Source organism: Bolinopsis microptera, chromosome 13 (genome assembly GCF_026151205.1).
Source record: "Bolinopsis microptera isolate Bmic1 chromosome 13, MBARI_Bmic_1.0, whole genome shotgun sequence".
NCBI lineage: Eukaryota > Metazoa > Ctenophora > Tentaculata > Lobata > Bolinopsidae > Bolinopsis > Bolinopsis microptera.
In genome coordinates, this window is record NC_087084.1 from 7,463,821 (window position 1) to 7,485,623 (window position 21,803).

Below are 21,803 nucleotides of genomic sequence, written 5' to 3' on the forward strand. Positions count from 1 at the left end.
TGCGTACAAATATGCATGTTCGGTAACCTGAAGTTACCAGACCGTGGCAGCTTTACTTGAGTTCAAAGTTACAGTCACTTGTTTGCTTATTTACCGTTATCATGATGTTTTGGCATAAGATTACAGATCCGGGGCGCCCGTTGGCTTAAAGTTGGCTTAAAGCCAACAGTTATTGGCTTCAAGCCGCTCACCAGAGCAAAGGTCACATTCCCCTTTGTTTAGAGCTGTTGTTGATCTACGGTATTCAACTTTTATTAAAGCTTATAAAACTTATAATCTTGTCTCGTTGAATAATTCAATTTGTTAATGAAATATGTTGCTAAATTCATAAATTCAACATTTCCACAGTTCTTTTCACTCCGCATACTTTTCCCTCCGCATACAATCCACATAGTCACTCGTTTCTCGTGCTCAATGCGGTGTGAGCACCCCACATTATATGTGACAAAACCTAATGAGCTGTATAAATTATAAAACCTGTTGAACCGGTTAAACCTAGTTGTGGGGGCAAAGAGCGCACTATATTGATTAGGAACACTCACACACGTCCTGTTATCGTTTTATCTTTCTCGTCTGTATTTATTTATTTTTTTAAATTTCCTAATTAAACAACTGTTAATATGTATTTATAATGACGAATTAATTGGCGTCGCTGTGTCCTGTTTTAATTCAGAAATTGAGACGTTTTTCTCACGGAATATAGTAACTTATTTAATGTTTGCACTTGAATTTCATGAGTAGCTCAAATTTCTTTAAATAACTTCATTACATACTTAAATAAGTTACATCATCAAGAATTGCTTGACTGCTTCTTAGTCAGGAAATACTATAACATAGATTGTTGAATTAATTATTAACAAATGGATACTGGATATCGTTAAAACATTTGAACTTCTCATTTTATTTCACCCTTAGTCTTACAATGCCTTGTGATTTACCTTACATTAGTTGTAGCGTTAGTAGGTGCTTCTGGTTGCTCATTTTTAACTCTGCAAATTGTTGGGAAGCGAAGTTATGGCTCCGTGAACATTTTTTGTTTCACACTGTTCGCATTGTCGTGATTGGAAGTGACGACCATCTGTACACTGCATGTCTAGAGAGTCTTAAGTTTAACCGCCAACACTCGAATTTAATTATTCATGAAGATTCTTTCAGAGCAGTGAGATGTGAAAAGTCACACTCGCTTTTCAGTAAATTGTTATAGAAATTGTTTCAATATATAGTGCAGAATGTGTAATCTGAGCTGCCACAATTGTTTGTTCTCGAAGTGTAGTCGTCGGCCGCCAGATCGGACACGAATTTTCAGCATTATCCGTTTAATTTTATTAATAATATTATTATTATATTAATTAACGGCGTTATGCTGAATTTCTGTCAACATTCCTGTTATTTTTAGATGTCTTATATTATTGAAACTCTATGACGGTAACTTATTTGTGACAGTTTATATTATTTAATTTAATTTATTTACAGACCTTGCTGTTGAGTAATAACACTTTTAGCTCCATGGTTACCTCACAACCTTCCTTGTATCGTTATTCGTTACTCATCTTGAAGATTCAATTTCATAGTTATTTAAATAATGTAAACCATGCGCATACAGCTTCCACGTTCCTTTAGATATCGAATTAAATTGCATTGCGATAATTATTATTGTAATAAATGTCATAAAATTTAAATTATGTTCTTGCCATTGAAACCTGTGAAATAATTATATTAGATTCCATAATACCTCCATAATTTAACAAGGGATATTGGCAGAACCTACAGTGAAGTTTTGATTTTTAGTTATTTGTTTCAAGGAAGGATTAGACTTGGGCGTTGTTCTTAACTATCCATTGTTTAGAACGTTTATTTAATAATAATAAGCTAACAATCTCGCACAATCTAGAAACTTGTGAACAATGGGCGTAGCTATCTTCGGATTCAAGATTATCGACGATGACGGGTGCATTAGTATGAAACTAGTGAGGGAGATTATAGCAGAGATGCTGGGAACATTCTTCCTAATCATCCTAGGATGTGGAGGTATATAGATAATTAACTATCAATATCATGTTAAATATTAGTATTACAATGTAAATTGATAATTAAATTAAAAAATACAGGGTGTACCGCATAAAATGACGACAGTTTTTAACAAGTTTCAATATATTAAAAAACATTCCTAAATACATTATTTAATTTCAGTTATCACTTAAAAGCTGGTCACAGAGACGCAACCATTAATAAATAGAGTACATAAATATTGAAGTTATTACCGCATGCTTACTATTTAAAAAACTATGTTTATGTTTTTTGTTTGTCTCAGAAATGAGACGCCAAGCTATTAGGTGATTAATTAATTACTACTGTTTCTATAATTTCTCTAATTTCTCTAATTTGCAGGTGTACAGGGTGCTATTACTGACAAACCCGCGGACGAAATCTTGGGATCTGCCAGAATTCTTCAAATCGGATTCGCTTTCGGTCTAGGTTAGTCATGTTAACCAATTCATTAAAACAAAGTTATCAATAAAACAATCAGATCAGATAATGTTAATCCTCGCCATTACTGATTGCTCACACTGACTTGCTCAGAGTTCAGACGTCTACAGTAAATTTTAAGAGTTTAAGGTTGCTTCAGTATTCATTATTCATTATTCATTATTCATTATTTATTGCTAGCTCCAGAGTCCAGCTATAATTCAGTAACTGTGTAGTAGTAGTGTTACTATGGTTACCTGTACTTAAGTGCAACCATGTGTAGTAGTAGCACTGTTACTATTGTTACCTGTATAAGTGTAACCATGGATATACTCCTGCAGTAACTGTGTAGTAGTAGTGTTACTATGGTTACAAGTGTAGTGTTACTATGGTCCTAGGTCAATATCGTTGTACTCAGCAAGACCAATGAGTACGACCGAATTCGGTGAAAAGTTTGAAAATTTGTCATTTTAAACATTTTTAGCGCAGCCAGTTTAGCGAATTTATGCTAGATTGAATCATAAACGTTCTTCGTATAATGACAATAGAATCGATTTAGGACACATTGGCGGGCCCGCCGGCACTATAACACTATAATCATCACACTACACTCATGTTTGAATTTTGAGAATTCCTTCCGTCCCCGGGCAGAGCAAGGCTCCGTACTGTCTTCATAAGTTTATTTCGGTTTCCCTTGATACTTTAATATTGAGGGTAATTTTGGTCTTGGTCTTGATTGCAAATTCGATACTTTGAGTTTGATACGTTTTGAGTTCCATGAGTACGGCTGAGTGCCACTAATTTTTTTGAGGACGCGGTGCTATCATAACATCACATAGAATAACTAGTTGAAGACAGGCACAGACCGCCGCAGACCTAGCCGGGATATCGAGAGAACGCGGAGAGAGTGTACATATAATTTCAAATTCGGAGGAAGTGAAAGTCTAAATGTGTTGACTGTTGTCATCACTTCATTACCGCAGGGAAAAATTACTTTCCGGTTTGCCGTTTGATTGTTCACTTAATTTTGAATATTATCATATTAAAGATGACATGATTATAAACATGTTAATTCAGATTGAAGTTGGTCTATGTTTAATAACTTTATCAATGATTCTGAAGTAGCAGTAAAGTTGGTAGTAGATATCTTAACGGTGAACGGCTTTACCAACTGCTCGTTATCCTCTCATTGCTTATTGACGTTGACATCATGATTCATGAGACTTAGACTTTAATCAGTGACTGTTATTAAGGGCCATCCTACCATTCATTGAGATACAAGGATTTCTTGCATTGTACTACCAATTGTATTTGCGGATCTAACTTTCGGTTTAGTGGCCACAGTTTCTCAGCAAGTTTGCAATATAAGGTAGGTTTCCACCGTTATAATGTCGAATGAATAAATAAGCTAGAATCTCAAGCTTGGAAGAATGTATTTGCACCTATTCAATTATTTACTTGGTTTCGAGGTTAACTTTACATTCATTAAATGATACTAACGTAGTCGACAGAAGTTTATGGCTTATGTATCTCGTCAGAGAAAAACTGTTCGCTGCTCACATTGCGGATCAATTCTCAAGGACAATAACAAGAAACAACATGAAAGTCGACGTGATCACAGGTTAAATTTTATTGCATTTGCAGTATCATGCTTTTATGCCGATTATTTTTTTCTTTCGAGACCATTTATTTTTATGATCACTGCTCACATGAGTATGACGTCAGTGTGCAAAAAACCAGGACCTATCTTGATTTTTCACGTGAGCTAAGATAGTCAGGGGTAGGATTCTATTGAACTTTCGTGCTCCAATTATTATCTGCTTGAATAGCTGCATCATGATCGACGTTACTAATTTAAACAGTTGTAAAACTGATTCGCGAAAATTGCTTCAGAAACCAGCAAGTGCTCTGGACAACTGTACGGGACAATTTACCAGGACAACAGACGTTACCACTACGCAGTTTGGCCGCGCCGATCTCGTCCCAACCATCTCACCCTCCTTCATCGAGAGGAGGGTTTCCTTTCGTTGCAACAAGACCTCATTTGTTTACCTTACCAGTGCAACCATTAGTCACACTTCCTCCAGGTCCCATTCATCCAGTAGCTCTTCAGCCATTGATAGCTGGTCCAAGTGTCCCCAATACCCAGATTGGTGCAGTGATAGCTGGTCCAAGTGTCCCCAATACCCAGATTGGTGCAGTGATAGCTGGTCCAAGTGTCCCCAATACCCAGATTGGTGCAGTGATAGCTGGTCCAAGTGTCCCCAATACCCAGATTGGTGCAGTGATAACTGGTCCAAGTGTCCCCAATACCCAGATTGGTGCAGTGATAACTGGTCCAAGTGTCCCCAATACCCAGATTGGTGCAGTGATAGCTGGTCCAAGTGTCCCCAATACCCAGATTGGTGCAGTGATAGCTGGTCCAAGTGTCCCCAATACCCAGATTGGTGCAACTTTCAGATTTCCTATAGCAACTATAACATCAGCTTCAGTTCCTCGCCTCAGATCGGTAACAGGAGTTTCCACAAATCTAGGCTCTCAGCCGAGATCATCAGTTGTCACCTTAAATCCAATATTACCGGCCACACGTGCAGTACCATTACTGCCTTCTTCGTCACGCCACAATTCAGGAAATGTAACATCATCTACAGCTGTGGACAATCAAACTGCTTGGAACAATGCTGTTTATTGGTTGAATTTTCTCAGTCCTAGTACTCAACAATCATCCGTTCAACACACCATGGGCCAGAATTTACAGCAAACAGTACACAGACCCTCTGTTGCCTTCTCGGGTTTGTCACGTGGCGTCATTCCTCCAGGTCTTCGAGCAACAGTGGCAATACCACCAACATTGAATGCTAATAGTAGAATTAACAGACGTGGTCATACAGATATACTTCGAACAGACCAAAAACTAAATCTTCTGCAAAATGCTACATGTATTAGTGACATAACCACAGCAGAACCACTCTTTCGAATAAATAATCAGGGCGATATTGAATGCTTATGCTGTGATAACACCTCATTTGGAGTGCCAGCCTCAGTCTACACTGCAACAAATGGAACCAATAGACGCACAACTACTCGACGCTGGAAAGACATGAAAAGTGCCTTAAAACGTCACATACAGTTACCAAGACATCAGGAAAATGCAAAAACTTACTTGACAAGGCAGAATTTAATACCCTCATTCATAACTTCGGATACAGGGGCCGGGCTTAACTTGATTAGAATGGTGTATGAGAATGTAAAATCCCAGAGATCATACGCAAGTTTCCCGCTTTCGGTTGCAGCACGTTACCAGGAAAAAACCAATGTTGGGTTTCAAAATCATTCCCCTGCATTTCCACCTAAGATTATAGATTGTGGATATGACTTACTTCTCGGGAGGTTTCAAGCTTACTTATCCTCACTTACGCCATTTGGGACAGTAATAACTTTTGGTATTTCCTGTGATAAAGATAAATCTCAGAGTAGGTCAAGGCAACTAGCTGGTTTTCGTTTTCCTTGCTTCGATAGTTCGTTATCCACCCCTTTCATTAACTATGTTTACGTTGGACATCCAGCATGTCAACAGTTTGACGGGTTCTATCTCTCAACGAAAATAAAAGAACAGTTGACTCAATACGGAATCCTGAATACCCAGTTTACAGAGGGCTACTCTGGGTCAGCTTATGACGGTCAATACCTAAACTTGAAACTTCACGATCATTTGAGAGCATCTTACGGTATAAATAGCGACGACCCTCAAGCAACTGAAGTTTGGGACGGGGCACATATCGTGGACCTCATCTTCAAGCATGCATTAAGAAACTCTTGGGCTGTAGAAAATGTACGTTATATCGTCAAGAAAGTCAATAATATCCTGAAGAATAACATATTTGAGACATATCTCGCCTCATCTCGCTCCATGGGGACTCCGTTCCTGAAACCCAAAACTTTAAAAGATTTAAAGTTCTTAAAACATGGTTTAGACCAGCTAGAAACTTTTCAGAAAATGAAGCCTGTGATAGTTGATGCCCTAACAAATGTTTCAAATTCAACTCATAAATTAGCATCTACATGTAAAGCCTATTTAACTCAAATAAACTGTCCAAGATTCGGCCTAATCCTGTCATTCCTTATAGATGTTATGAAGCCTTTATCTGCATTCAGCCTAAAATTTCAGGATAAGTTCCTCTTTGTTCATCAGTATTATAATCTCACGGTGATGCTGAAGGAGTTTTTGTCCAATATTCATCTTTCCTATGATACAACTACAATGCCTGTGGACCAAAGATTCATTTTCAGTCATTTTTGTCGGACAGTTCAATCTGGACCATCGCAGTACTTTGGTCCTCGTTATTTGCTCCGCCAAGGAAGATTTACTCCTACTACATTCCCAGATACAGTGAGAGCAGCAGTTCAATGTTGTAACCGATTTATTGATCTCCTAAAGAGATATACTCTTGGTTACTGGTTTGCGAATGGGTACTGGAAAGATGATACAAAACGGCTTCTACCAAATTGTGCCGCATTGTTAAACTTCTTGACGGACGACATTGAAGAACAGAAAAAATCATTTATAACACGAGGTCATGAAATGTGTGCTGACTGTGAGAACTTTTACCCTGAAGCTCGCCAAGCCGAACATTCTACACAATGCACCTCTAATATTTGGCTGACAGTCCCGTCTTTATTACCAAATTATAATCCAAACAAAGGTCTGAATTTGGAAATACTTAAGCAGCTCATTCCTTCGAGTTTAAGGCACCATATAACTCAAGTTGCCCTGCATGATTTGAAAGTGCAATTGAACTTAGCAAAGCAAGAAGTAACCCGTCGAAATCTCGTTGTAACCTTTGACCGTGTTGTCAAATGTTTATTCACATCTCGCAGTTACTGGGACAAGTGTCTAAAGGGTGCCCTATTCCTCTTAGTCAAAGTTATGACTATCCCTACATCAGAGGCACTTATGGAAACATTTGGATCCATAATGGAGACATATCATGGTCGCTTCTCCAACGGCGATCCAAAATTCGATGATACAAGACTGCAGAAAGAGATGTTTTTAAAGCTTAATGGGCCGCCACTGATTGTTGCTGAACCGTTCTTTAAGAAAATCTTGGAGAAATACAGAGCGGAAGGCGGTCACAGGTTCGCTCATGAACAAACCCATTTAGCTAGACTCACTGCATCATCACTTACAGTAAAACGTCTGCAAAGAGAGGCAGCAAGCGACTCAAGTAGAACTGTGTGCATTGAATTTTCGTAAGCGGCTTACTAACAACTATAAAGCATGTGATAGATAAACATAATGTAGGTATAAGGAACTTCACCCTTTCATTCTATTGCTTTTAAGAGTCAAATACGTTAGCATGTAGAAAGTTCTAATCAGAATAAAGGTTTGTTCATGACCGTTTGCCATGTTATTGTTTTAGAATTATCACGAGATTAATTCATGATACGTTTCATTAATTAATTTTGACGAAATTTCCATTAATAAAAAGTACATTAGAGTTTTTATTCCCTTGTTGACATGTATTGTTTAAATTAAAATCTCTGCTCTTCCACACCAGCTGATCTTGGTCCAACGGCGGTCAGTAAAATGTTAATTAAATAAAGTCACGGTTAATTAAATTTACGGTTAATTCGATAATTGGTAAGTAAGACATTTGGAAAGTCTGAGTACGACCATTCGAAAAAGATATTGACCTGGGACTATGGTTAGAAGTGTAACCATGGATATACTCCTGCAGGTATTGGTGGAATAGTACATCTCTTTTCTGACATCAGTGGAGGACAACTCAACCCCGCTGTTTCATTCGGACTCTTCTTTGCTCGTAAACTCTCTCTGTACCGTGCTGCTATCCTCTCTGTTGCTCAGATCATTGGTGGAATCATCGGTGCTGGTGAGATTTGTTAATTATTATACGTGGGGTGGGCTGGAATGAACTTTATCGTGAATGAATTAACAATGTTAATGTTATCATGATTAACATGGTTATGTCGAAACGTGAATAGTCCAATGGTGACCGTTTCTAACCACTTGTTTAGCGTTGTGGAAATCTACTGAAATTGAAACTATAAAATTTCGAAATGCTTGGTCCGAAGTATTGATAATATATGATTTATGAACTTTTTTTTATTTCTTGATTGACGGACTTATTTCTTTAATAAGGTGAATTAACTAATACTAATCACCCAACCTCGCAGTGGTCCTGAAGATTGTGTTCGGCAGTACTCCAGGAGTAGTCGCCATGTCCGTCTCCGGATTTAAAGGACTGATTCTTGAGTTCCTCGGTGCTCTCTTCCTGGTTCTGACTGTCCTGGCTACTATTAATGACAAGAGAGGGCACGCTGCTGGGTACCTCCAACCCCTTTCTATCGGTATCGCTATCTTTGTCGCTCACATGTTCCTCGTGAGTACTGCCCTCTTTGTAATTAGCTTATAATTAGCTCATAATTGGTTTATAATTGATTTATAATTAGTTTATAATTGGTTTATAGTTGGTTTATAATTGGTTTATAATTGGCTTATAATTAGTTTATAATTGGTTTATAATTGGTTTATAATTAGTTTATAATTGGTTTATAATTGGTTTATAATTGGCTTATAATTAGTTTATAATTGGTTTATAATTGGTTTATAATTGGTTTATAATTGGTTTATAATTGGTTTATAATTGGTTTATAATTGATCCCTTATCCTTTGTCCCAATTTATAATTGGTCCCTTGTCCCTTGTCCCAATTCATAATTGGTCCATTATCCCTTGTCCCAATACAATTTTCATATACCTCGTTTATATATGGTTGCCTCCTTCAATTTCGTCATTTGAGCATTAAGTATCTAATCCCAATAAGTATATTTCCATACACCTTGTTTATTTATGGTTATCTTCCTCAGATTCCTTTGACTGGATGTGGAATTAACCCTGCCCGAGCCCTCGCTACCAACATTGTAGCTGGAGAGATTAAGGGAGACTTCTACGTAAGCTCATTTTATCACAATGCTGGCAAGCATTACCGTCGCCCTTATATTCATTAACTTAATTGATTTATTAGCTTTAGATTAATTATATCTTGATGTGTTTTGTTATGGGTTGTTGCAACTTAAGTCTTGTTGATGCAATTAATGTTAGATGGATTGTTAAATTTCACTACACGGAACTAGTGATTTCAACAAAACTATGATCTATTTTGTCCTCTACTTTACTTTACTACCACAGGCTTACATTCTTGGGCCCATCCTCGCATCTGCTATTGGTGGTCTCGTCTACGAGTTCGTCTTCAACCCCCACTACGCCTCCGCTTACGAAGGCATTGAGAATGGAGAAGGAGAGGAGATGAAATAGAAAGTGATAATGCTGTTTGTCGTCATGACAACAAGCTAATGCACGCATTAGAATACTATGGATGTTGAGTGAAGGTGTGAGAGCAGTTTTGTAGGCTGGACGGGAATGTCGGTTATGTTATAATCTTATTTTAAATTTGGTAAACACTTAACTTTTTCTTTGGAGGCGTGGATGGAGTGGATAATCATTTGGTATACGAAATATTTGCTTTATTTTCGTTAGGGTATAATTGGCGCGCGCGATGAACTTTGTAAATGTTAAACTGAGATGTTTTCTTCTCTTTTTGTTTCCATTTAAATTGTTATTCAGATTTTGTTTTTTGTTGTTGTTGTGAAGCCATAGTAAATCTCAAGTTGACAAAAACTTTTGGCTGTGATTTGAAACAATTTTCATGAAAATCGCTTTCGATCATTTAAGTCTTAATTTTATGTTATCTTTGGGGATTTTTCATACTGGGCTGCTAGTGGCATGAGGAACATTTTCTTTAGTTTTATTAAGAGACTTATTTTTGTCTGTTGCCAATAACAACAGTACTACGTTTGTACTTAGTATTTTTAATCTGCACTGTATCTCCATTATTGTTTATGCATGATTATGCACTAAATTTTCATTCAGTTTTACAACTTATGTTTTGTTGAAACGTTGGTATGCTGAATGGTTACTTATTGCCATGGTTACTTAACCATGGTTACCATGGTTACTTATTACTCTTTGATGAATGATAATCTGTTTACTATAACTTTTGATTTTAGGCTTTGGTCCTTTTTAAAAGTTTGAGCAGTACGACAGGATGTTGTGAATTAAAAAAAGAGGAACTGTTATATTTAGAAATATTTTGAACAAACATAGATTTTGAACTGACATCATGTGTTTACATCATCGGAATTAGATCCAACCAATCTTAAAATCTCTAAATGCTGCATCCTCAATTGCTCAGCATTTAAGAATAGGTTAGATTGAAATGTTTCAAACCTAGTGCATGACCTAGTGTTTCAAACTTAGTGTTTGGTTTAAAATGCGTATACGTCTAAGTGCACACCAACAAATTTTGGTTGTTAATTTGACTAAAACCCATAATTGGGTAGAGTGGACCGCTGCCAGTGTCTCTCTTTTCCAGACAAAAGTGAATGATATTAATTTGAATGACCGTCCGTAAATACAAAATGATACCGAGAATGAAATCGGTCGCTTCTTCTTCCAGGATTGTAGTGACCACTGACCTAAGGTAATAATAGTTTTGACGCTATTTCTTTTTAATATGAAAGCGAGACGGGAGTTCTATTTTAATCTCAATAAAACTCCTCCCTCACCAGAATGAATGCACTCATCTGTACTTGAAAAAGTCAACTTAAATAATTTAGCAGCTAAGGACAATGGTATTACTCAAATGGTATTACTGAAATGACGTCTAATAATTTTTCGATTGAAATTGAATGAATGACTTGATGTGGCGTATAAATAATTTTTAGATGAACGGAATTATTAAAAGCGAGAGATTTATATTGCAAAAAAGTTAAATTTTAATACGTTGTGATAAAACGTTATGTTTCCTAATCGGTTCTATTTCGATTATTCTTTGTCGAAAGTAAGAATCCCACGTTCATATGTTTCAGCTTCGATCTGATCCATAATATCTTTAAGTATGTCAATAGGGTAATAATAATGGACTAGCCCGGCGCACGTTTCGAGAAGAAAGCTGCGCGCTACTTCGAAGCAATTTAGACGAGTACCATCCATCAACAATAAGTGTGAGAGGGCTCTGGTTCAGGTTAAAGCAAGTCTGTTGGAACTTTAAAGAGAACCAGTCTGTAAGGAGAGCCACACGTTTAGAGACCAAGCCTGTCTGCCTGTGAGGAGAGCTACTTGGCCTACTACGAGATCCACACGTTTACATATCGATTAAGTGAACAACCCCTCTGATGCTTCGATCTCACCCTCCGATTCCATTGTTCTGAGAGAATACCTAGGACAGTATAACGTGATTACAATGGAGCAATGCCATTGGTTAATCCAAGAGTCGTACTCAGTCTACTCAACAAAATATTGTTATCAGATTACATAGGATAGTCGTATATAATCTGACTTTTATCTCACTAATAATCCTTTTTCGATCCCGTGACTCTGCCAGCTACTATCACGTGACTATGAGATAATAACTGTATCTCCTCATCATGAAGGTGGATTGCGAACCAAATCTGCGATAGAGTAGCATAAACTGGTTTGTTCGGGGTACCGTGCCAAAATGGAACAGCGAGTTTATTTCTGTGAATCAAATTAATATTTTGTTTACTGTTCCAAGTTTTCTAGCCCGCAGAAGTCTGGCCGGTATAATATTTTAAATTTAAGTTTCACAATACAATAAATTAATATTACTCCTCTTCATTTTTAACATCCAGTCGTAAGATTAGTATATCCCTGATCCCAGTAGCCCAATTAGTGATTCGTTTCTTTAAAAAATTCAGTCATATGATTAGGATATCATAATCAAGCTCGTTTGAACTGTACCTTAAATATACCAAATATGCATGCCGCGATTTTCGAGAGTTTTGCTTGTCGTGGCACCGTGATTTTTGGTGTAAATAAACGCGATTTTCTTTTGTCCTTGAACGGAACAACATGTACTACCGTTAATCGTTATACTATTATAATTAGATAATGCTTTAATTTTCCATAACTACAGGCCCCGCACTCCGCAGTTACAAAGGATAAAACTTGTATATTTGAAGACTGTTGTCAAACACGAGGATTTATTTCTTCTTTATGTCCCTCATAATTTATTTTTCTGTTTAGCCTTTCCCCCCTTTGCAGAGATTTATCATTGAACAAGAATTGCGCCCGTTGTTTCGTTTTGGCGGACTGCGGACGCTATATTTCCAATTACAATAACTATAAATATAAGCTCCAATCAGATCACTTCATAATAATAATATTGATACACATCAGTACACTATATTACGCATGCCACGTACAAATTGGGCTTATTACGTAATGCTATACATTACATAGTATACATTAAAATTCTCTGATCGCGCCGCGCATTCATTGACATGCTAGCTATATACATTACATCTCCGCAAGCAATACACTCGCGCTTCACTGCGCACTAGTTATCACATGGTAATTAACGAACTGACACCATATTCAGACCCGCCTACCACTATCTCCAAAATCCACGTTTTTCTGCAAAAACGTCCATTCGTAACCTTTCACTATTGCCTTTTTACAAAAGGGTGAATGGAAAAATGTTGATTTCAGCGTCTAGTACCTTAGTAGCTTAGTAGACTAATAGAGTTATACTAATGACCAACTAACTATAATTACCTATTATAGTTCCAGCTAGCATTGTGAGGCTTACTATTAAATCTATATTTAGAAAATCACCTGCCTGAGCGTATTGTTGAGTAGGTCATGTGGTTATCGTCTGACAATTAGGGGTCAGGTAATTACTTAATTACTTAATTACCGAGGATTGTAATGGATCAAGTATTACAAACTGCACTCTGTAAACGTACAGTGTTGTTATTAGCCCGGTTCATAAAACAAAAATATTATCCAATAATTACGGCGATAGGCTTATCTGTTGTTCCTTAGGCCAAATAACTACCAAAAAAATTTTGAAGCTTCAACTCCAACCGGAAACACCCCCACATGCCACGCCCATTTTTTTCATCAATTTTTAACAGGTAAAAATCTTCATATCATCAATTTAGGCATGAAGGAGTGCTTTTAGTGCTCCAACAGTTTGGGGTCTAATAGTAATGGTAGAAAAAGGTTAACTTTAGTCAAAGTCTCAAGTCTCCACGGCGCTTGGTTTAGGCGCACCGGATCTCGCGTCTCGCGCCTCCGCCGCGAGATTTGTTGCGCCAAAACTAAAGGTCGTAGAGACATGAGACTTCGACTAAAGTTAACCTTTTTCTACCATTACTATTAGGAAAGCACATCAACAATGTCTCAAACACATTACTTCATGCTTTAATCAACAATTTTATAGATTTTACCTGTTAAGATATATTTAATAATTATCTGCTGGATATTTCATTAGTGGGATTCCCTTCAAGTTAGCATAGACGATATAGACCATCCTCGATCACATGATTTACAGGTGGGTGTCAGGACCATAACAGGTGCCACCCACAACAGGTGCCACCCTCAACAGTTGGCAACATGTTGATTTTTGAACCAACATGGTGTCAACTCTGTTGTTGATTATAGCTGACAGCACAGTTAATTGTACTATATAGCCGAATGATAATTATCAATAACTATCTAATTATCAATCTCTACAATCAACATTCAACATGCCTAAACGAAAACTACCACGAAGAGAACTTCCCCTTCTTTCAACCCTGCTTGAGAAGCTGTCGTTCTCTAAACTCCCAACATATGGCGCAGTTACTCGGAGGATCATGTTCGAGCTGGAGCAGAATCACGGCAGCTTGAGCTTAACTGAAGCTGTCCAGATTGTAAAGACCGAACTGGTGGAGCTTTGGGAGTACGCTGGATACGGAGATATCTTGAACTGTCGATCTACTATTACCAAACGTATGATAGAACTTCATTTCGACTACAAGCAAATCATGAAGATTCCTACATCTCGACGAGGAACCGAAGCCCATAAGAAGAAGGAAGCCGCTTTCCTATCGACGTTGGACAGCTTATTCGACATCACAAATCCCTCCCTAAGGTCATCCAATCTCATCACAGAGGAAGACCGTGATTTCCTTCTTAACCATTGGCAGAACACGATCTCTTCCACAAGGGATTTACAAACTAAAGTAGCAGTGGAAAAGAAACTAGCACGAGCGGAGAAATCTCTCAAGTTTTCCCTTACAGCTACTACACCTCAACCTTCCTCTTCGCTCACCCTGGAACCCTCTCCCGACGGTGACTCGAAGAACTCGATATCCTCTACGGAGGAGTACACGCCTAAACGCCTCTGCTCTCGCCCATCTGGGACTACAGTCGACATCTCCAAGGACTGCTTAAAGAAGCTGGGCCCTGTTGCTGACCGGCTAAATCTCTCCAACTCTCAGATGACAGGTATGTTTGCAGCAATTTCTAATCACGGGGGTGGGGACATTAACAAAATATCTCTCAGTAAATCTACAGCAAGACGACATCGGGCTACTGCGAGGAAGGAGGTTGCTGCTACGATCAAGGAGAACTATACCTGTGACGTCGGTCAGATAAACTTCGACGGGAAGCTCCTACCAAACTTGTACGGTTTTGGGAAGGTGAACAGACTAGCTGTTGTCCTGATTCAGCATCCGGAGAACAAGATCCTCAGCATCACTAAGACTGAATCCTCAACTGGGAAGGTGGAGGCAGAGACGGTCAAAGCAGTCCTGGACGAGTGGGAGTTGACGGATAAGATCATAGCTTGTGGTTTCGATACCACATCCTCCAATACAGGGATACGAAATGGGAGCTGTGTCCTTCTTCAGCAACTCCTTTCCCGTCAACTCCTGTGGCTCGCCTGCCGTCATCACATCATGGAGCTTGTGATTGGAGCAGAAAGTATCCAGTTCCACAGCGCAGGTTATCAACAGACACACCTGGTACCTAACTGAGGATCTCGTCCCTCTGGCTGTGTTTGACGAATCCCTATCTTTGGAGACGAGGAACCTGATCGCAAAGAAGATTGGTCAACTTCCATCAGTCCTGCCTGAAATCAGCAACGACCTAAAGCTGCACAGGAGAATCCAGAAGTTCTCGAAGGTGAACAAGAAAGTATCCAGTTCCACAGCGCAGGTTATCAACAGACACACCTGGTACCTAACTGAGGATCTCGTCCCTCTGGCTGTGTTTGACGAATCCCTATCTTTGGAGACGAGGAACCTGATCGCAAAGAAGATTGGTCAACTTCCATCAGTCCTGCCTGAAATCAGAAAACCAACGCTTCCAGCCCTCGCTAAGGAATCTTCCCTGATTGATTTCGTCGGTCCTCGTTCAACCTTGATCTTCAGCCTACTTGAAGTTCCACACACCTTCTTGGATGCTGAGGATTGGATATCTACACCTTCTTACAGCAAGTCACGTAGTTTACTTCAAAAACTCACTCCTCTGAATGACTCATCAGAACAGGCACTTGCCTTAGCAACAAGACTCAACTCACACATGACAAGAGACGAGGAGTCCTTTCAGGAACTGGTCCAAGCGGTGGAGTCACACAGGAAGAGATTTGGACTGGAGACCAAGGACGATCTTAGGAAGCTTTATTAGATTTTATGTGTAAATGTTGTTTGATATTGATTTTATTTTATTCTTAAACATAAACTGTCGTATTTAATCTATTAGCAAACCAAATATATACTTTGTCTTGACGTATCCTCGTTAGTCTCGAAGAAATCATCAGACCTTATTAAAAGTAATCGGTTACCCTGTCAGTGACGAGCTATGAAGGAATTATTGGACCTCATCGATGCTGATCCTATCAGTGACGAGTTATGAAGAAATAAGAACCTCATTTAAATCCTAGTTTGACGAAAATATTCCTCTGGCAACGAAGATTAGACAGCCTGCTGATTTTAAAGGATCAGTTCCACTTTTACAGGCAAAATCCATATGATTGTTGTTTTAAGGATGAAGGAATGTGTTTAGAGCTCTGAAACTGTGATACTCAAATAGTAATGGTAGAAAAAGGTTAACTTTAGTCGAAGTCTCATGTCTCTACGACCTTTAGTTTTGGCGCAACAAATCTCGCGGCGGAGGCGCGAGACGCGAGATCCGGTGCGCCTAAACCAAGCGCCGTGGAGACTTGAGACTTTGACTAAAGTTAACCTTTTTCTACCATTACTATTAGACCCCAAACTGTTGGAGCACTTAAAGCACTCCTTCATGCCTAAATTGATGATATGAAGATTTTTACCTGTTAAAAATTGATGAAAAAAATGGGCGTGGCATGTGGGGGTGTTTCCGGTTGGAGTTGAAGCTTCAAAATTTTTTTGGTAGTTATTTGGCCTAAGGAACAACAGATAAGCCTATCGCCGTAATTATTGGATAATATTTTTGTTTTATGAACCGGGCTAGTTGTTATCTGTTAGGTAGAGGGTTATGATTTATTAATAGTTAGTTATATATCGTAGAAGAAGGCCTTATTCTGCTTAAAATACGCTAGGGACCCCAGATAACCAGGGTTATCGTGCGGGCAGATATTAGGATCTACACACTAGGTACCCCAGATAACCAGGGTTATCGTGCAGGCAGATATTAGGATCTACACGCTAGGGCCTCCAGATAACCAGGGTTATCGTGCGGGCATATATTGGGATCTACACACTAGGGACCCCAGATAACCAAGGTTATCGTGCAGGCAGATATTAGGATCTACACGCTAGGGACCCCAGATAACCAGGATTATCGTGCGGGCAGATATTGGGATCTACACACTAGGGACCCCAGATAACCAGGGTTATCGCGCGGGCAGATATTAGGATCTACACACTAGGTACCCCAGATAACCAGGGTTATCGTGCAGGCAGATATTAGGATCTACACGCTAGGGCCTCCAGATAACCAGGGTTATCGTGCAGGCAGATATTAGGATCTACACACTAGGGACCCCAGATAACCAGGGTTATCGTGCGGGCAGATATTAGGATCTACACGCTAGGGACCCCAGATAACCAGGGTTATCGTGCGGGCAGATATTAGGATCTACACGCTAGGTACCCCAGTTAACCAGGGTTATCGTGCGGGTAGATATTAGGATCTACACGCTAGGTACCCCAGATAACCAGGGTTATCGTGCGGGCAGATATTAGGAGCTACACACTAGGGACCCCAGATAACCAGGGTTATCGTGCGGGCAGATATTAGGATCTACACACTAGGGACCCCAGATAACCAGGGTTATCGTGCGGGCAGATATTAGGATCTACACGCTAGGTACCCCAGATAACCAGGGTTATCGTGCGGGCAGATATTAGGATCTACACGCTAGGGACCCCAGATAACCAGGGTTATCGTGCGGCCGGCAGATATTAGGATCTACACGCTAGGTACCCCAGTTAACCAGGGTTATCGTGCGGGTAGATATTAGGATCTACACGCTAGGTACCCCAGATAACCAGGGTTATCGTGCGGGCAGATATTAGGATCTACACACTAGGGACCCCAGATAACCAGGGTTATCGTGCGGGCAGATATTAGGATCTACACACTAGGGACCCCAGATAACCAGGGTTATCGTGCGGGCAGATATTAGGATCTACACGCTAGGGACCCCAGATAACCAGGGTTATCGTGCGGGCAGATATTAGGATCTACACGCTAGGTACCCCAGTTAACCAGGGTTATCGTGCGGGGAGATATTAGGATCTACACGCTAGGTACCCCAGATAACCAGGGTTATCGTGCGGGTAGATATTAGGATCTACACGCTAGGGACCCCAGATAACCAGGGTTATCGTGCGGGCAGATATTAGGATCTACACACTAGGGACCCCAGATAACCAGGGTTATCGTGCGGGCAGATATTAGGATCTACACACTAGGGACCCCAGATAACCAGGGTTATCGTGCGGGCAGATATTAGGATCTACACGCTAGGGACCCCAGATAACCAGGGTTATCGTGCGGGCAGATATTAGGATCTACACGCTAGGGACCCCAGATAACCAGGGTTATCGTGCGGGGAGATATTAGGATCTACACGCTAGGGACCCCAGATAACCAGGGTTATCGTGCGGGTAGATATTAGGATCTACACGCTAGGGACCCCAGATAACCAGGGTTATCGTGCGGGCAGATATTAGGATCTACACACTAGGGACCCCAGATAACCAGGGTTATCGTGCGGGCAGATATTAGGATCTACACACTAGGGACCCCAGATAACCAGGGTTATCGTGCGGCCGGCAGATATTAGGATCTACACACTAGGGACCCCAGATAACCAGGGTTATCGTGCGGCCGGCAGATATTAGGATCTACAGTCTACACGCTTGCTTTCTAACACTATTTGCTCGTTATAATATGCCTCTCTATACACAGTATACAGTAATTATATTTATACTTGGTAACACTAACTCAGTATACCTGCCTACCACCATGCAGACCACCTATCTATACATACTTAATTAAAATTTAACTTTGAAGTCAATAGATTATAAGTGACGACAAAATTATGATTTAAGACATCCATTCTGCGCAGTGTTTCCAAATCCAATATATTAGAATTTATGATATGTATTTTGCTTGTTATCGGTCTGGGAGCAAGGAAATGCGTGCGGCTTAGCTTCGTACGGGAACCGGTCACTGTGGCGGAAGTCACTGCGGCGGTGTACAGTCCGGCGGAGGACGGTACAGCGCAGGCCGGTACGGCGGTACTTTCCAAAAAGGTTGGACGGAACGGCGGATCACATGACACCCATTACTTTGGACAGTACTGCGGCACTACTACTACTACTAGAAATTGTACCTAAGACAGAACTTGCACATTCAACTTGTTTTTAAGTTTTGTTCTAGATTCGTATTATAAGTTTTATTTTTTCTTTTCTCTTTATCATTTTGTATAATTCTTGTTAGTTTAGTAGTTCATTTTTTTTATTCAGGGCTAGGCAGACAATGTAAATCAACAAGAAATGCGGCCGCTTTTTTTTTGTGCATGGCCGCTCAATTTCCCGATCCGTGATGGCGTATTTTATCATTTTCTATACAACCTGGGGACCCCAGTTTTTACTGTTTATAAGTATGCAGATATGGCGAAGTGACAGGCCGAGCGCCACCAAGTTAATATAATTCCATATTGAATTTGAAAATCGTGTATATTTTTAAAAACCATATGCTTATTGTTTATGCAACCTGACACCCGACACGGATGTGTGCAAAATAGTATAAGTAACTCAAAATAATAATAGTATGCTATCAATTAGTGCCTAGTGGGATATGTACATGGTGAAATTAACAATGTACTTGGTCAGTTCAGCGCCGCGCGCCAACAATTAGCTAATTTGGATTATTCCGCAAAATAACTTTGCGCAGGTAGTCACGTGGGCGATTACAGTGTGTGTAGGCAGGTACGGTCGCTCGCAGGTACGGTCGCAAAGCTACCATATACAAAAAAAAACCTCGTTCGCTAACCCTTGTCCTTGACTCTTTTGTGCCTCCGGCACTTTGAGTCATGGATCGGGAAAAAATATTGAGTTGTTGAAAATCAAAAAGTTTATATAAGTATAACTCAATAGCAATAATATCTGAATCCCACAAATCATTATCAAGAAGTTAGAGCAATCAATAGTTCACATAACACTTCTGAGAAGATCCAGGTAAATCAAGGCATCATCTTCGTAAGAGTGGTAGTTCTGCACGATGCGGTGAATCCTCCTGTCCTTGTCGCCAGTCGCTGTGAGCTTTCTTCCTCTTCGGTGGGTTCTCTCCGACCAGGTAGGCTGCGTGATTCCCATCTGTTGAACTCTGCTCCATCTGAAGTGCTGTGATGAAGTTGTAGATGGTGGGGTTGGAGTGTCCAAGGATAGCGGAGAACTTCTTGTTCCAGGTCTCCACGAAGTTATTCGTTCTGTTCGTGTGGAAGTGGGTCCGATCGTAAGCGTTCCAGGAGAGTGGTCGGAACTTGGCTCGTCCAGTACCAGAGGAGGTGGTGAGTCCCTGGATCCATGTCGTCTGGAAGTAGGCGAGGAGGTCGTCGATGTCCAAGGTCGGTGGCATCTGGTCCAGGATACTGAAGAAGGCGTCTGGGACATCCGCTGTAGGAATGTAGGCGAGGATCAACAGTCTGCGTATCCAGATCCGGGTAGGAGTGTAGGTTTTCTGACCAGTAGTGGGATCCGTCGTAACTCGCTCGTACTGCTCCTTGTAGCCAAGTCGCTGGACAGCCCGCATCAGTGCCATCACCGCTTAAAGAGAGGCTGGGCCAAGATAGCCCACGAGAGGATAGCATTGAGATGCTCTGCCTACCTCTGGGGTGTGGCAACCCTGGGGAAGGTCGCCGGTGAAATCAGAGTGAATGGTGGAGGATGGTATAAGAAGTGATATGAGTCAAAATGATACGCTTAATTGCCAGCTAGGTTTGGAAAAGTAAACGAAACGAGACAGCATATGAAATAATACTTTAAGTCACTCCGGTAGTTTCTTTTAAATCTTCATCAGATAAGGAGTTTGATCAATAATTTTCAAGTTGGTACCAACTTGAAAACTGCTATTAATAATAGTAGATTATCGTTACTGATTTAATTTTAGTCATGGACATTTTGTTAACTCACGCATAAAGTCAAGTCTGAGTCAAACGAAGTCATTTCGTTTTTTTAAGCAAATATGCATTGAAAGTGGAAGTGGAAGTGTAAGTAGCTGTAGATAAGTTGAAGTGAAAGTTCTAACAATCTATAGTTCAGCATTACACAACTCTACAACCTACAGTGCACATTCGTATCTTCAGACAGTCCTTAACTAAAAAGCAAAACCAACCATTTGATAGATCTTAAACTTTACTCTTCCAACATGTTACATGATGCAACAGCGTTATAATAGTAGTGCAAGTCAGTGTGCTTTATTAATATTAAGTCTCATTTATAGCTCACTTACTATTGGTCATTTAAATTAGTGCTGACAATTTTCTTAGCGTGGTCCCTTTTTGTTATAAAGAGTTTAGGCAGACACCTGCCAGCTCAAGTAGCACGTTGCGACAGATCTTCAGGCGTGTTGTTTTCCATTTTCTAGCTCATTGTAAATTAGTCCGGGTGTTTATCATCCCCAACCATTCCCGGCACACTTCTCCGCAATCCACGTCAGCTGCTCAACTGTAAAGTTAGTGGATTTTCTCACCGTTTGTCCACAACATCAGAATACGATCGTATTTTTGTTCAACTTAACTGCTTAACTGTCACAGAGATGAAGATTGAGGTGATGATTTGTTTTTTATGCATATCACAGCTTTACTGATATTAATATAGAAATTACTGTATTTTCTGCTAATATTTGACAATTTTTTGGTACGGTGGATAATGACCATATTTCAATGGTCCCCCTGTCTCCCTCCCTCCCTG

The 21,803-nt window shown here is 39.9% G+C and overlaps 1 protein-coding gene across 1 annotated transcript; it reads left to right on the forward strand.

Annotated features, from left to right (window-relative positions):
• The first annotated feature begins 1,888 nt into the window (after positions 1-1,888).
• On the forward strand, positions 1,889-10,662 carry LOC134825114 (aquaporin-1-like). Its single transcript, XM_063837253.1, has 6 exons — positions 1,889-2,028; positions 2,389-2,475; positions 8,205-8,357; positions 8,662-8,867; positions 9,354-9,437; positions 9,676-10,662. The coding sequence occupies exons 1-6, from the start codon at positions 1,905-1,907 to the stop codon at positions 9,799-9,801; spliced, it is 780 nt and encodes a 259-aa protein (XP_063693323.1). The 5' UTR covers positions 1,889-1,904; the 3' UTR covers positions 9,802-10,662.
• Positions 10,663-21,803: the final 11,141 nt, after the last annotated feature.